Source organism: Symphalangus syndactylus, chromosome 13, assembly GCF_028878055.3.
Source record: "Symphalangus syndactylus isolate Jambi chromosome 13, NHGRI_mSymSyn1-v2.1_pri, whole genome shotgun sequence".
Lineage (NCBI taxonomy): Eukaryota > Metazoa > Chordata > Mammalia > Primates > Hylobatidae > Symphalangus > Symphalangus syndactylus.
In genome coordinates, this window is record NC_072435.2 from 32,365,002 (window position 1) to 32,381,652 (window position 16,651).

Here is a 16,651-nt window from a genome sequence, read left to right on the forward strand (position 1 = left end):
TGGCAGGTGCTGTAATCCCAGCTACTCAGGAGGTTGAGGCAGGAGAATTGCTTGAACCTGGGAGGCAGAGGTTGCAGTGAGCTGAGATCGTGCCACTGCACTACAGCCTGGGTGACACAGCCAGACTCCGCCTCAAAACAACAAGAACAACAACAAAGACCTTTACATATGCTATTCCCTTTGCCTCCAAACCCTTGAGCTGGGCGTGGGGACTCATGCCTGTAATCCCAGCTACTCTGAGGGCTGATACAGGAGGATCGCTGGAGCCCAGGAGTTCAAGGCTGCAATGAGCTATGATCACACCGCTGTACTCCAGGCAGGGCAACAGAGCAAGACCCAGTCGCTAAAACAAACAAACAGGGAATAGGTAAAATGTCACAGAAAAGAAATTACCTTTAAGGATGTTCAGTTATCTCAAGGCTCTTTCAAGGATGGTGCCCTAAGCCTCTGGATCTCTGAAGCACGCCTCTACTGGCACAGCTCTACTTTGAAAAACTGTGAGTCTCCTGGCTATGGCTCCTGAGGCTTTGAGAGGGTTTATGTGTGACATGAATACACCAACCATTTTTAAACAAAAACAAACAAACAAACAAAAAAAGCAAACAAACAAAATTCAAAGCCTTAGAGGACATCTACTCATTCTTCTTAGACTTGGTTTCCATGGTATTGTTTGTTTTTTGTTGTTGGGTTTGTTTTTGTTTTGTTTTGAGGCAGAGTCTGGTTCTGACACTCAGGCTGGAGTGCAGTGGTGTGATCATAGCTCACTGCAGCCTTGAACTCTTGGGCTCAAGCGATTCTTCTGCCTCAGCCTCCGGAGTAGCTGGGACCACAAGTGTGCACTACCATGCTCAGCTATATATATATATATATTTTTTTTTTTCTTATCTTTTCTTTTCTTTTCTTTTCTTTTTTTTAGAGATGGAGTCTCACTCTGTTGCCCAGGCTGGAGTGCAGTGGCGCGATCTCGGCTCACTGCAAGCTCCGCCTCCTGGGTTCACCCGCCATTCTCCTGCCTCAGCCTCCCGAGTAGCTGGGACCACGGGCACCCACCACCACGCCCAGCTAATTTTTTATATTTTTAGTAGAGAGGGGGTTTCACCATGTTAGCCAGGATGGTCTCAATCTCCTGACCTCGTGATTCACCCACCTTAGCCTCCCAAAGTGTTGGGATTACAGGTGTGAGCCACCGCACCCAGCCTATTTTTTTTTAATTTTTTGTAGTGATGGGGTCTTGCTATACTGCCCAGGCTAGTCTGAAACTCCTGAGCTCAAGTGATTCTCCTGTTTCGGCCTCCTAAAGTGCTGGGGTTACAGGTGTGAGCCACCGGACTTGCCCCCAGAGCACTGTTGATGTTCTTTCCCCATTCAGCAAGCAGACACCTTATGCCCCATTCCTCTGACACCCCGCTTCTGGCACCCCCTTCCTCTCTCCGCCTCAAGCTAACCATGGGGCTGAAGAAATCTGTTTCTAATTCTGGGTCTCTTACAACCTGGGGACACTGAGCCTTCTCCCTGCAATCCCAGGATCATCCAGCAGTGGTGGGTTTATAGCATTTTGATTGAATAAATGAATGAGTCCATCAGTGAACACAGGATACATTTCCAACATTCTAACCAAGCATGCAAACCGTTACGTCTTCATCTCTCCCCACATTGTAGCTACAGGAACACACTTTCGCCTTTCTCAATCTGACCAGCTCCTCTTTGACTTCCAGAACTGAGCACATCTTTCCCCGCTCTCCTGCTATCCTTCCCCAAACTCCTACCCCACTTGGCAAACTCCTATTCATCTTTCAAAACCCACCTCCTACATGTCCTTTTCTATGAAGTCTCCAAACACCTGGGGTGAGTGCTTGGGTGTGTCCTGCTTCTGTAACCCTGACCGTGAGTGGCTGGGCTCTGCATCCTCAAAAACAGAGCAGCAAGAAAGCAGGCCGGGCACAGTGGCTCATGCCTATAATGCCAGCACTTTGAGAGATGGAGGCAGGCAGATCAGCTGAGGTCAGGAGTTTGAGAGCAACCTGGATGAACTGGTGAAACCCTGTCTCTGCAAAAAAATACAAAAATTAGCTGGGGGTAGTGGTGCACACCTATAATCCCAGCTGCTCGGGAGGCTGAAGCAGGAGAATCGCTTGAACCTGGAATCGCTGGAGTGCAGTGAGCCGAGATTGCACCACTGCACTCCAGCCTGGGTGACAGAGAGAGACTTTGTCTCAAAAAAAAAAAAAAAAAAAAAAAAAAAGCCAGGCACAGTGGCTCACGCCTGTAATCCCAGCACTTTGGGAGGCTGAGGCGGGCGGATCACGAGGTCAGGAGATCGAGACCATCCTGGCTAACACGGTGAAACCTCGTCTCTACTAAAAACACAAAAAATTAGCCAGGTGTGGTGGCAGGCGTCTGTGGTCCCAGTTACTCGGGAGGCTGAGGCAGGAGAATGGTGTGAACCCAGGAGGCGGAGCTTGCAGTGAGCCGAGATCACGCCACTGCACTCCAGCCTGGGCCACAGAGCCAGACTCCGTCTTGAAATAAATAAATAAATAAGAAATGAAAAAAAAAATAAAATAAATAAACACTCTTTGTCCTGTGGGCGAAGTTCAGCCCACTGCCTTGTATCATGTGTCCCACAAGCTAAGAATCATATTTACATTTTCAAATGATTGAAAAATTAAAGGATTATTTTGTGACATGTGAAAATTATATGAAATGCACATTTCAGTGTCAAACAAAAAATAATTGGCCGGGCGTGGTGGCTCGTGCCTGTAATCCCAGCACTTTGGGAGGCCCAGGTGGGTGGATCACGAGGTCAGGAGTTCGAGACCAGCCTGGCCAACATGGTGAAACCCCGTCTCTACTAAAAATACAAAAAATAGCCGGGCATGGTGGTGCTCATCTGTAATCCCAGCTACTTGGGAGGTTGAGGCAGGAGAATCGCTTGAACCTGGGAGGCGGAGGTTGGGGTGAGCCAAGATTGCACCACTGCACTCTAGCCTGGGCAACAGAGCGAGACTCCATCTCAAAAAAAAAAAAAATTATTGGCATACAGCCACACCCATTTATTTAGATATTATCTATGGCTGGTTTTCACCTACAGTGGCACAGTTCTGTAGTTGAGACAGAGTTTGGATGGCCCAGAAAACCAAAAATTTTGGCCGGGCATGGTGGCTCGTGGCTGTAATCCCAGCATTTTGGGAGGCCAAGGAGGGTGGATCACCTGAGGTCAGGAGTTCAAGACCAGCCTGAGCAACAAGGTGAAACCCCATCTCTACTAAAAATACAAAAATTAGCCGGGCATGGTGGCAGATGCCTGTAGTCCCAGCTACTTGGGAGGCTGAGACAGGAAAATTGCTTGAACCGGGGAGGCGGAGGTTGCAGTGAGCCAAGATCGAGATTGCGCCACTGCACTCCAGCCTGGGCAACAGAGTGAGACTCCGTCTAAAAAAAAAAAAAAAAAAGCCAAAAATATTTACTAGCTAGCCCTGTAGAGAAAAGGTTGGCATTGGGTGCAGTGGCTCATGTCTGTAATCCTATCACTTGGAGAAGTGAAGGCACAAGGATTACTTGAGCCCAGCCTGGGCAGCATAGCAAGACCCCATCTCTATACAAAACAGTTTTTTTTTTTAAACAGGGTCTCACTCTGTTGCACAGGCTGGAGTGCGGTGGCACCATCTCCACTCACTGTGACCTCCACCTCCCAAGTTCAAGCAATTATCCTGCCTCAGTCTTCCAAGTAGCTGGAACTATGGATGCGTGTCACCATGCCTGGCTAATTTTTTTTTTTTTTTGTAATTTTGATAGAGATGGGGTTTCATCGTGTTGTCCAGGCTGGTCTTGAACTCCTGAGCTCAAGTGATTGGCCCACCTCGGCCTTCCAAAGTGCTGGGATTACATGTGTGAGCCACTGTGCCCAGCACCCATCTGTATAAAAATTTAAAAATTAGCTGTGTTTGGTGGCATGCACCTGTGGTCCCAGCTACTTTGAAGGCTGAGGCAGGATGATCACTTAAGCCCAGGAGGTCAAGGCTGCAGTGAGCTGTGATGGCACCACTGCATTCCAGGCTGGGCAACAGAGTGAGACTGTGTCTCTAAAAAAAAGTAAAATAAAAATAAAATAAAATAAACACGAAAAGAAAAAATTTGCCACCCACTCCACCCTTTTGAACTGTATGATTTATTAGCTATGGGTTTGGGATACTCAGAAGTGTTTTGGAGGAGAAGGTCTTGGGGAAGCCCTTTCTCACATAACTCTGAATCTATTCCTCATCCCCTGACCTGTTTGGAGAGAGGCTTTTTGAGAATAGAATAGAATAGAATAGAATAGAATAGAATAGAATAGAATAGAATAGAATAGAATAGAATAGAATAGAATAGAATAGAATAGAATAGAATAGAATAGAATAGAATAGAATAGAATAGAATAGAATAGAATAGAATAGAATAGAATAGAATAGAATAGAATAGAATAGAATAGAATAGAATAGAATAGAATAGAATAGAATAGAATAGAATAGAATAGAATAGAATAGAATAGAATAGAATAGAATAGAATAGAATAGAATAGAATAGAATAGAATAGAATAGAATAGAATAGAATAGAATAGAATAGAATAGAATAGAATAGAATAGAATAGAATAGAATAGAATAGAATAGAATAGAATAGAATAGAATAGAATAGAATAGAATAGAATAGAATAGAATAGAATAGAATAGAATAGAATAGAATAGAATAGAATAGAATAGAATAGAATAGAATAGAATAGTTCCAGGTGTGTTTGTACTAGGGAAGGGTAAGTCTCGTTTTGTGCAACTTTTGTTTCTGTATGATACACATCTGGAAAGGCAGGTACAGGGTGATGATGATGTAAAATTTCTTTCCTAATAGGTGTCATGATCAGAGGAGTTTGACAACTGCAGCCTTACCTGGTAGGTACAGGTGGCTCAGTTTATTTTATTTGGTGACAGGCTACAGGAGAATCCAGTGGAGGGACAATTTTGCCTGAGATAAGAACACACAGCTATACTCAGGCTCAGGACACACCTGAATCAGCCCTTTCTAGGTGCTTTTTATTTTTTAGAGACAGGATATTACGCTGCTGCCCAGGCTGGAATACGGTGGTGCAGTAACAGCTTACTGCAGCTTCAAACTCCTGGACTCAAGCAATCCTCCTGCCTCAGCCTACCAGCTAGTTTTTATTTTTATTTTTAATTTTTTAATTTTTAATTTTTTTTTTGAGATGGAGTCTTGCTCTGTCGCCCAGGTTGGAGTGTAGTGGCGCGATCTCAGCTCACTGCAAGTTCCACCTCCCGGGTTCACACAATTCTCCTGCCTCAGCCTCCCGAGTAGCTGGGACCACAGGTGCCCGCCACCATGCCCAGCTAATTTTTTGTATTTTTAGTAGAGACGGGGTTTCACCGTGTTAGCCAGGATGGTCTCGATCTCTTGACCTCGTGATCTGCCCGCTTCGGCCTCCCAAAGTGCTGGGATTACAGGCGTGAGCCACTGCGCCTGGCTAATTTTTAATTTTTTGATATGGAGTCTTGCCCTGTCACCCAGGCTGGAGTGCAATGGCGTGATCTCAGCTCACTGCAAACTCCACCTCCCAGATTCAAGTGATTCTCGTGCCTCAGCCTCCCCAGTAGCAGGGATTATAGGCGTGCGCCACCATGCCCAGCTAATTTTTGTATTTTTAGTAGAGATGGGGTTTCACCATGTTGTCTAGGCTGCTCTCAAATTCCTGACCTCAAATGATCTACCTGCCTAGGCCTCCCAAAATGCTGGTATTACAGGCATGAGCCAGCGGTGCCCAGCCCACAGCTAGTTTTTAAATTTTGTGTAGGGACTGGGTCTTGCTATGTTGCTCAGGCTGGTCTTGAACTTCTGGCCTCAAGTGATCCTCCTGTCTCGACCTTCCAAAGTACTGGGATTAAAGGTGAGAGCCACCACGCCCAGCCTGTCAGTGCCTTCTGCAGGGGCTCTCATCTTGGAGCAGGATGAAAACAGAACACTGGACCACAGTGGCTGCTGGGGATTCCAGAGAGAAGAGCTCTAGAGCCCTTACCCATCATCTTAGCCTCTGAGGACCAATCATTCAGCTCCCTCCCATGTTAGAGGTGGGACTACTGAGGACCGGAAACCATATCTCTGGCTAAGGAAGAGCAAGAATCAGTGAGACCCTGAGGATCCTGGAGTCTCATAATCCCACTTCCCAGGTATGGGAAGCCCCGGGGTCAAAGGTAACAGGGTCAGAGCGACCTGAGCATCCTGAATCTGAGCCTTTGACCCTCCTCCTAGAAAAGTCTCCTGGACTCACCAAGTTTAAATCCTGGCTCTAATAACCAGGGTGACCCTGGGCACAGCCTTCAAACTCCTTGAACACCTGTTTCATCACCTGGAAAATGGGATGAAGTCTATATCATATAGATTGCATCTAACTCCCAATGTCACTGTGCAGATTAAAGGAGGTGTTTCATGTAAAATGTTTAGGGCCATGCCTGGTACACAGCAAGCACTTTTTTGTTTTTTTGAGATGAGGTCTCGCTCTGTCACCAGGCTGGAGTGCAGTGACGCAATCTTGGCTCACTGCAACCTCTGCCTCCCAGGTTCAAGTGATTCTCCTGCCTCAGCCTCTTGAGTAGCTGGGACCACAGGCACCCAGCACCATGCCTGGATAATTTTTTGTATTTTTAGCACAGACGGCGTTTCACCATGTTGGCCAGGATGGTCTTGATCTCTTGACCTCATGATCCTCCCCTCTCGGCCTCCCAAAGTGCTGGGATTACAAGTGTGAGCCATAGCACCCAGCCAGCAAGCACTCTTTTGCTCACCGAGCAAGGGCTATGTGCAGAGCATGGAACTAAGCACTACGAGGCTGGGCGCCATGGCTCACGCCTGTAATCCCACCACTTTGGGAGGCTGAGGTGGGCGGATCATCTGAGGTCGGGAGTTCAAGACCAGCCTGGCCAACATGGCGAAACCCTGTCTCTACTAAAAATACAAAAATTAGCCGGGCGTGGTGGTGGGCACCTGTTATCCCAACTATTCGGGAAGCTGAGGCAGCAGAATGGCTTGAACGCGGGAGGCGGAGGTTGCAGTGAGCCGAGATCGTGCCATTACACTCCAGCCTGGGCGACAGAACGAGACTCTATTTCAAAAAAAAAAAAGAACTAAGCGCTATGCCTGGATCCCATCATCCCCAAGGCTCCAGGCAAACACCCCTGTGTTCCCAGCACCCAGTATGGGCATGGCATAGCTGCACTGATCTTTGGCTTTAAGCTTTGGCTAAATGCCGTGATCATTTGTGCATTCCTTTTTTTTTCTTTTGAGACGAAGTCTCGCTCTTGTCCCTCAGGCTGGAGTGCAATGGTACGATCTCGGCTCACTGAAACCTCTGCCTCCTGGGTTCAAGCCATTCTCCTGCCTCAGCCTCCCAAGTAGCTGGGATTACAGGCGCCTACCACCACACCTGGCTAATTTTTGTATTTTTAGTAGAGATGGGGTTTCACCATGTTGGCCAGGCTGGTCTCAAACTCCTGACCTCAGGTGATCCGCTCGCTTCGGCCTCCCAAAGTGCTGATTACAGGCATGAGCCTCCGCGCCCAGCCTTTTTTTTTTTTTTTTTTTTTTTTTTGAGACAGGGTCTCCCTCTGTCACCCAGGCTGGAGTGCAATGGTATGACCTCAACTCACTGCATCCTCCATTTCTTGGGTTCAAGAAATCCTCCCACCTCAGCCTCCCAAGTAGCTGGAACTACAAACACGCACCACTTCACCCAGCTAATTTTTAAAAACTTATTATAGAGACAGGGTCTTGCTATGTTGCCTACGCTGGTCTGGAACTCCTGGGCTCAAGCGATCCTCCTGCCTCTGCCTTCCAAATTGCTGGGGTTACAGGCACGAGCCATGGCGCTAGGTACATCCATGATTTTTTAGCACTTCCCATGTGGTGTTTTAACAGGGAAAAAGACCACCCCAGAAGGTCCAGAACTGAGGAGTTTCCCAGGAGGTGGGACTTTTTTTTTCTTTTTTTGAGACAGAGTCTCACTTTTTCACCCAGGCTGGAGTGCAGTGGCACAATCTCAGCTCACTGCAACCTCCGCCTCCTGGGTTCAAGCGATTCTCGTGCCTTAGCCTCCTGAGTAGCTTGGACTACAGATGCCTGACAGCATACCCGGCTAATTTTTTATTTTAGTAGAGATAGGCTTTCACCACGTTGCCCAGGGTGATCTTGAACTCCTGAGCTCAGGCAATCCACCCACCTTGGCCTTCCAAAGTGCTAGGATTACAGACGTGAGCCACCTTGCCCAGCCAAGAGGTGAAACTTTTTAAATACTGAAACCAGGATAGTCCCAGGCACACCGGGACGAGTTGGTCAGAGGGTACAGCTGCGAACAAGACAGACACAATCACCTCTTCCGGGAAGCCTTTCCTGATTGGCCCACCCCCTCTGGCTCAGGGGCACCCTCTGCCTCCCCCTACCACAGCTGCCTCTGTGCCCTCCAAGAAGGCACCATTGCTCCCAGTTGCAAATGCCTGCAGTCACATCAGCGTTAGCTTAGGGAAGGCAGAGACCGGTTCTTTTCCTGGCCACCGATGTGTCTCCAAAACCTACCACAGAGCCTGGCATCAAGTAAAGACAAGTAAATGAATGAAAGCTGGCGCTCTTTGGCTAATAGATGAGAAAACTAGGGCTGAGACAGGTGAACCACTCCAGCAAGATTCCCCAGTAAGGATGTATGGGGAGGAACCAGGATTCGAACCGGCATCTAGAGAGACTCCTTCACACACCCGCACACTCACCGTGTTGTAGAACTCGGCCACCAGCTCCGAGTACTGGAAGTTGCTCTCACACCAGTCCACCTCGGAGCTCTGATAGGCGAAGATGCTAGGCATCTTGTCTCAGTGGCCACCACCAGCCGGCTGCGCCCGGCAGAGAGGAGAAGGCGAGCTTCGGAAGGCCGGGCCCTGATGAGGCGGGGAGAGGACAGCCCGGTGCCCCGCGGCAGGCAGACTGAGAGGAAAAACCTGCTGGGCCGCTCCCCAGTTGTACCAGGGCAGCCTGGCTGTGCAGTGACAGCAGCCCTGAGCATAAGCCGTGGGGTTGGCGCTGTCCAGGCAGGGCAGGGGGCAGAAGTAGGCAGGGAAGAGACCTCCCATCCAGATTATCCAGGAATAGGAATTGGGGTGGGGGCAGTGGAGGGAACTGTTTTTATCTTTTAAGTATTTATGTATTTATGTATTTATTTATTTATTTATTAGAGTCAGGGTCTTGCTCTGTTGTTCAGGCTGGGGTACAGTGGCATCATCATAGCTCACCGCAGCCTCAAACTCCCGGGCTCAAGCAGTACTCCTGCCTCAGCCTCCGAAGTAGTCAGGACCACAGGCACATGCTGCCACCATGCCTAGCTAATTTTTTTTTTTTTTTTTTTGAGACGGAGTCTCGCTCTGTCACCCAGGCTGGAGTGCAGTGGTGTGATCTCGGCTCACTGCAAGCTCCACCTCCCGGATTCACACCATTCTCCCCCCTCAGCCTCCCGAGTAGCTGGGAATACAGGCACCTGCCACCACGCCCAGCTAATTTTTTGTATTTTTAGTACAGACAGGGTTTCACCATGTTAGTCAAGATGGTCTCGATCTCCTGACCTCATGATCCACCTGCCTTGGCCTCCCAAAGTGCTGGGATTACAGGCATGTGCACTGTGCCCAGACCCAAAGTTTTCTTTTTAAAATAATGATATTTCAGCCCAGCGCAGTGGCTCATGCCTCTAATCCTACTGCTGCACTCCAACCTGGAAAAAAAGAGCGAAACCCTGTCTCAAAAAAAATAAATTAATAAAATAAAATAAAAATAAAATAATAAAATAAATAAATATTTTTTTAAGAGATGGAGTCTTGCTCCGTTGCCTAGGCTGGAGTGCAGTGGTGCAGCCCTAGCTCTCAGCAGTGTCAATCTCCTGGGCTCAAGCAATCTTCTCACCTTAGCCTCCCACGTTGCTGGGATTACAGGTATGAGCTACCGTGCCCTGGCCAAAATAAATTTAAACTTTACAATTGTGGTTGTGTTTGCACAAATCTATACATGTGATACTATTGCATAGATTTGCTCCCATTTTTCTGAGAAAATGAAAAGAAAATTGTCTAACACATGAACGGGTGGGAAAAGCTGTTGAAATCTGAATATGGTCTATAGGTCATATTTCTATCACCTTTCTGGTTGTGAAAATGTACAGTTATAAAAGAGGTACCACTGGGAGAAACTGGGTGAAGGTTACTGGGATTGTTCTATACTATTATTGCAGGTTCCTGCAGGTTTATAATTATTCCAATTTTTTAAAAATGTTTTTGATAGAGGGTCTCACTCTGTTGCCAGGCTTGAGTACAGTGGTGCAATCACAGGCCACCGCAGCCTCAACCTCCTGGGCTCAAGTGATCCTCACACCTTAGCCTCCCAAGTAGCTGGGACTACAGGCCAGGCAAATTTTTTCTATTTTCTGTAGAGACAGGTTCTCACTATGTCTCCCAGGCTGGTTTCTAATTCCCGAGCTCAAGCGATCCTTCCACCTCAGCCTCCCAAAGTGCTAGGATTACATGTGTGAGCCACCGCACCTGGCCTAAAAATCTTTTTTTTTTTAAACGGGATTGATTTAGATTTTTAATTAATACATGAATGGATAAACACAATGTGTGTGGTTCATCCATACCATGGAATATTACTCAGCCCTGAAAAGGGAAGGAAATTCTGATACAGGCAACAACATGGATGGACTTTGAGGACATCAAGCTGGGTGAAATAAGCCAGACACAAAAGGACAAATCCTGTGTGATCCCACTCCTAGGAGGGCCCCCAAAGTCCTCAGAGTCACAGAGACAGGAAGTAGAACGGGGGGTACAAGGGGCTGGGGAGGGAGATAGGGAGTGTTTCTTGGGGACAGAGTTTCAGTTTGGGAAGATGAGAAAGTTCTGGAGGGGATGGTGGTGACGGCTGCATAGACATGTGAATGTGCCTAATGCCGCTGAACTGTGCACTTGATGATTAAAATTATCAGTTTCCTGTTATGTATCTTCTACCACAATTTTACGAAGTATTGATTTAGGGTTTTTTTTGTTTTTGTTTTTTTGAGACGGAGTCTCGCTCTGTCGCCCAGGCTGGAGTGCAGTGGAAAGATCTCGGCTCACTGCAAGCTCCACCTCCCGGGTTCACGCCATTCTCCTGCCTCAGTCTCCCGAGTAGCTGGGACTACAGGTGCCCGCCACCATGCCCAGCTAATTTTTTTTGTATTTTTTAGTAGAGACGGGGTTTCACCGTGTTAGCCAGGATGGTCTCCATCTCCTGACCTCATGATCCACCCGCCTCGGCCTCCTAAAGTGCTGGGATTACAGGTGTGAGCCACTGTGCCCGGCCTGATTTAGGTTTTTAAAAGAGGAATTTGGGGCTGGACATGGTGGCTAACACCTGTAATCCCAGCATTTTGGGAGACCGAGGCGGGTGGATCACTTGAGGTCAGGAGTTCAAAACCAGCCTGGCCAACATGTGAGATCCCATCTCCACTAAAAATAAAAAAATAAAATTAGCTGGGCGTGGTGGTGCGTGCCTGTAGTCCCAGCTACTTGGGAGGCTGAGGTACGAGAATCACTTGAACCTGGGAGGTGGAAGTTGTAGTCAGCCAAGATCGCCCCACTACACTCCAGCCTGGGGGACAGAGCAAGTCTCTGTCTTGAAAGAAAGAAAGAAGGAAGGAAGGCAGGAAGGCAGGCAGGCAGGCAGGCAGGCAGGAAGGAAGGAAGGAAAAAAAAAAACTAAAGCTTGACCTGATTCTGTATAGCACCTCTCCACAAACATACACCATTTAGCTACAGCCCTAGCCCCTAAATCCCCTTCCCAGTTGGACCAGGGGGGCAAACAGACACCACCCCTGCCACCCAAGCTCCCCAGTAGCGACCCTGACTCCTTCCCCACGGAGTAATTTTGAAACAGGCTCTGCTCTGTGTGTGGGTGGAGCAGATGGTCTCTGAGGCCCCTTTCTGCTCATAGCTGGAACAGGACCCAGCTGCTGAGATCCTGAATCTTGGCGAAGGTTTAATAGCCGGCAGTAAGGTAGTGACTGGCGCTCACGCCCAGCCCAGACTGGAGAACTTGGGCAATCATGGTGCTGACTGGGGAGGACAGAGCAGCCCGGCAGGTGAGTGGGAGCCCGGGGAGAGCTCTTCCCCTGCTACGGGGAGAGGAGGAGCTAGAGAGAGGGTGACAAACAGAGGCGTGTGAGCTCTCAGCGGTTATTGTAACAAACGCCACCAATGTAATGGCTTAGAACAACACACACTTATCATCTTACCTTTCTACACGTCAGGACTCTGAAATGTGTCTTACAGGCTAAAGGTGTCATTGCAGCTGTGTTCCTTGTGGAGGCTCCAGGAGAGACCTCGTTTCCTGCCCTGTCCAGTGTCTAGAGGCCACCCATGTCCCTCAACTCAGGGTCCTGTCCTTCACCTTCACAGCCACAGTGCAGCCTCTTCCAGTCTCTCTCTGACTTTCGTTTTCTCTTTTGAGACAGAGTCTTGCTCTGTTGCCCAGGCTGGAGTGCACTGGCGCGATCTCGGCTCACTGCAACCTTCACCTCCAGGGTTCAAGCAATTCTTGTGGCAGGAGAATCGCTTGAACCCAGGAGGTGAAGGTTGCAGTGAGCCAAGATTTCGCCACTGGAATCCAGCCTGGGCAACAGAGCAAGACTCCACCTCAAACAACAACAACAACAACAAAAAACCAGTCTAGGCAACATAGAGGACCCTGTTTCTACAAAACATTAAAAAGTTAGCCAGTGGGGGTACACATGTGTGGTCTTAACTTCTCAGGATGCTGAGATGGGAAGATTGCTTGAGCCTAGAAGGTTGAAGTTGCAGTGAGCTATGTGTGCACCACTGCACTCCAACCTGGGCCACAGAGCAAGACCTTGTCTCAAAAAAAAAAAAAAAAAAAAGAAAGAAAAAGAAAAAAGGAACTATACCCATCTTAGCATTGGGCTTTTTTTGTTTTCTTTTGTTTTTGAGATGGAGTCTTGCTCTGTCACCTAGGCTGAAGTACAATGGTGTGGCCTCCACTCACCACAACCTCTGACTCCTGGGTTCAAGCAACTCTCCTACCCCGGCCTCCCAAATAGCTGGGATTACAGGCACCCGCCACCATGCCCAGCTAATTTTTTTTATTTTTAGTAGAGACGGGGGTTTCACCATGTTGGCCAGGCTGCTCTCGAACTCCTGACTCATAATCCGCCCGCCTTGGCCTCCCAAAGTGCTAGGATTACAGGCGTGAGCCTCCGTGCCTAGCAGTGTTGGTTTTAATACTTGCTTTCTATTTATTTAGTAGCTTTCCATGTAGTGGAGCAATATAAAATTTCCTTTTGAAGTAAATGTATGCATTAATGTTTTTGGAAAGTGAACTTGTTTAAAGACAATGTTTAAGTCAATAATGATTACTGTACAGATTGGGAAAATTTTAGTCTGACAATGCCCAAAGTCACAAAGGACATTACTGGGTAATTGGTGAAATTTGAACATGGAATATAAAGTAGATAATAGTATTGTGTCTGTATTTATTTTCTGAAGTAGATAAATGAATTCCGGTTGTGTAAGAGAGTATCTTAGTTCTTTTTTTTTTTTTTCTTTAAGATGGAGTCTCGCTCTGTCGCCCAGGCTGGAGTGCAGTGGCTTGATCTTGGCTCACTGCAATTTCTGTTTGAGTTTGAGACCAGCCTGGGCAACATAGGCAGACTGTGTCTCTAAAAAAAAAAATAATCAATTTTAAAAACAAACTATTTCCGGCCGGGCACGGTGGCTCACGCCTGTAATCCCAGTACTTTGGGAGGCCGAGGAGGGCAGATCACAAGGTCAGGAGATCGAGACCATCCTGGCTAACATGGTGAAACTCCGTCTCTACTAAAAATACAAAAAATTAGCCGGGCATGGTGGCGGGTGCCTATAGTCCCAGCTACTCGAGAGGCTGAGGCAGGAGAATGGCGTGAATCCAGGAGGTGGAGCTTGCAGTGAGCCGAGATCATGCCACTGCACTCCAGCCTGGGCAACAGAGCGAGACTCCATCTCAAAAAAAAAAAAAAATAAAAATAAAATAAAATAAAATAAAAACAAACTGTTTCAAGACAAAAAGTTGTGGGTTTGTTTGTTTTGAGATGGAGTTTCGCTTTTGTTGCCCAGGCTGGACTGCAATGGCACGATCTGGGCTCACTGCAACCTCCACCTCCCGAGATCAAGTGATTCTCCTGCCTCATCCTCCCGAATAGCTGGGATTACAGGCACCCGCCACTGCGCCCGGCTAATTTTGTAACTTTAGTAGAGACAGGGTTTCTCCATGTTGGTCAGGCTGGTCTCGAACTCCCGAGTTCAGGTGATCCACCCACCTCGGCCTCCCAAAGTGCTGGGATTACAGGCGTGAGTCACCACACCCGGCCAAAAGTTTTTTCTTTAACTTGCTGATTCCGAGTACTGGTGAGGATAGAAAGTGGGGGAGTGGTGGAAATATGAAGAGGCCAACCACTTTGGAAAATAATTTGACATTACCTAGAGCATTACTGGGTACAGTAGCTCAATTGTTAGAACAAGACTATTCCACAAATATCAGTATCCTAAAAGTTTACATCTCACATAAGCAAACAGTATGGAGGGTGAAGCTGTCCCAGAAGGCTCAGGCAAGTGGGAATTTAGCAATCCAGGTCTCTTCCTTCCTTCTCATGATGTCTCCATCCCAGCACGTGGCCTCCATCCCAACACCTGACCTCCATCTCAACATGTGGCCTCCACTCCCAATATGTGGCCTCCACTTTCAACATGTGGCCTCTGTACCCATCATGTGGCCCCCACCTCAACATGTGGCCTCCACTAACAAAATGTGGGCTTCCTCCCAACTTGTGGCTCTCAATCCCAACATGGCTTTGGTGTACCTCCTATTGGTCAGAACTAGTCACATGACTTCCACTAGATGAAAGGGTTGCTGGGAAATGTAATCTGTAGCACAGCAGCCACTTCCTGGTATCCACTTTACCCTGGGGGAAGGGAGCCTGAATCTTTAAACCACAACAGGTTGCCTCCATCACATTCAGTAAAGGTGAAAATGAACATGTCCTACAACCAGCAACTCACCTCCTGGATTTATGTCCCCCTGAGAAACTCCCACAAATGGACCCAGGATTCCGGTACAAGATTATTCAGAGCAGCTGTGCCTGCATTAGCAAAACCATGGAACTATTCACAAACATCCCTGAGTTAAAGACTTGATAAGTAGGCCAGGCATGGCGGCTCACGCCTATAATCCCAGGAGCCCAAGACGGGTGGATCACCTGATGTCAGGAGTTCGAGACCAGCCTAGTCAACATAGTGAAACCCTGTCTCTACTAAAAATACAAAATATTAGCCAAGCGATGGGAGGCTGAGGCAGGAGAATGGCGTGAACCCGGGAGGTGGAGCTTGCAGTAAGCCAAGATTGCGCCACTGCACTCCAGCCTGGGCGACAGAGCGAGACTCCGTCTAAAAAATATATATATATAAATATATTAGCCAGGCATGGTGGGGGCACCTTTAATCCCAGCTACTCGGGAGGCTGAGGCATGAGAAGCACTTGAACCCAGGAGGCAGAGGGTGCAGTGAGCCAAGATCGCGCCATTGCACTCCATCCTGGGCAACAAGAGCAAAACTCCATCTCAATAAATAAATAAATTTATTTATTTATTAAATAAAGATTAGTTAAGTAAATAGTGGATTCTCTTGCCTCAGCCTCCCTAGTAGCTAGGACTACAGGCACCCACAACCATACCTGGCTAATTTATTGTATTTTTAGTACAGACAGGGTTTCACCATGTTGGCCAGGCTGGTCCTGAACTCCTGACCTCAAGTGATCCGCCTGCCTCAACCTCCTAAAGTGCTGGGATTACAAGCGTGAGCCACCGCACCTGGCCTGTGTGGGTGTAAGTTTTCAATGCATCTAGGTAAATACCAGGGGGCACAATTGTTGGATTATTTTGGTTTTTTCTTTAAACCATATATGTATGTTATATATCCTCTTGTGAAGATATATTTCACAACAATCAATTTATTTTATTTTATTTTATTTATTTATTTGTTTATTTTTTTGAGATGGAGTCTCGTTCTGTCATCCAGGCTGGAGTGCAGTGGCGCGATCTCGGCTCACTGCAACCTCCGCCTCACGGGTTCACGCCATTCTCCTGCCTCAGCCTTCCAAGTATCTGGGACTACAGGTGCCCACCACCACACCCGGCTAATTTTTTGTATTTTTAGTAGAGATGGGGTTTCACCACGTTAGCCAGGATGGTCTTGATCTCCTGACCTCATGATCTGCCCACCTCGGCCTCCCAAAGTGCTGGGATTATAGGCGTGAGCCACCGTGCCCAGCCCTTTTATTTTATTTTTGAGATAGGGTCTTGCTCTTTTGAACAAGTTGGAGTCAGTGGTACGATCATAGCTTATGCAGCCTCCACCTCCTGGGCTCAAGCCATCCTCCTGTTTGGTCTCCCAAGTAGCTGAGACTACAAGAGTGTGCCACCACTCCTGGCTAATTTTTGTATTTTTGTGGAGTAGGGTTGGGGTTCCACCATGTTGCCCAGGCAAGTCTCGAACTCCTGGCCTCAAGTGATC

General features: G+C 47.7%; 1 protein-coding gene across 2 annotated transcripts in view; it reads right to left on the reverse strand.

Moving 5' to 3' along the window:
- ACER1 (alkaline ceramidase 1) overlaps positions 1 to 12,499 on the reverse strand; it is a 33,362-nt gene extending 20,863 nt beyond the window's left edge. Inside the window, exon 1 of one of the 2 annotated variants that reach the window (XM_063615947.1) lies at positions 12,328 to 12,499. In XM_063615947.1, the coding sequence (XP_063472017.1) occupies positions 12,328 to 12,378 (51 nt within the window). In that variant the 5' untranslated portion in view covers positions 12,379 to 12,499. Of the gene's footprint in view, positions 1 to 8,794; positions 8,952 to 12,327 lie in introns of those variants that run through there. The other variant, XM_055238278.2, reaches the window with a different exon arrangement.
- Between the last annotated feature and the right edge of the window lie 4,152 nt (positions 12,500 to 16,651).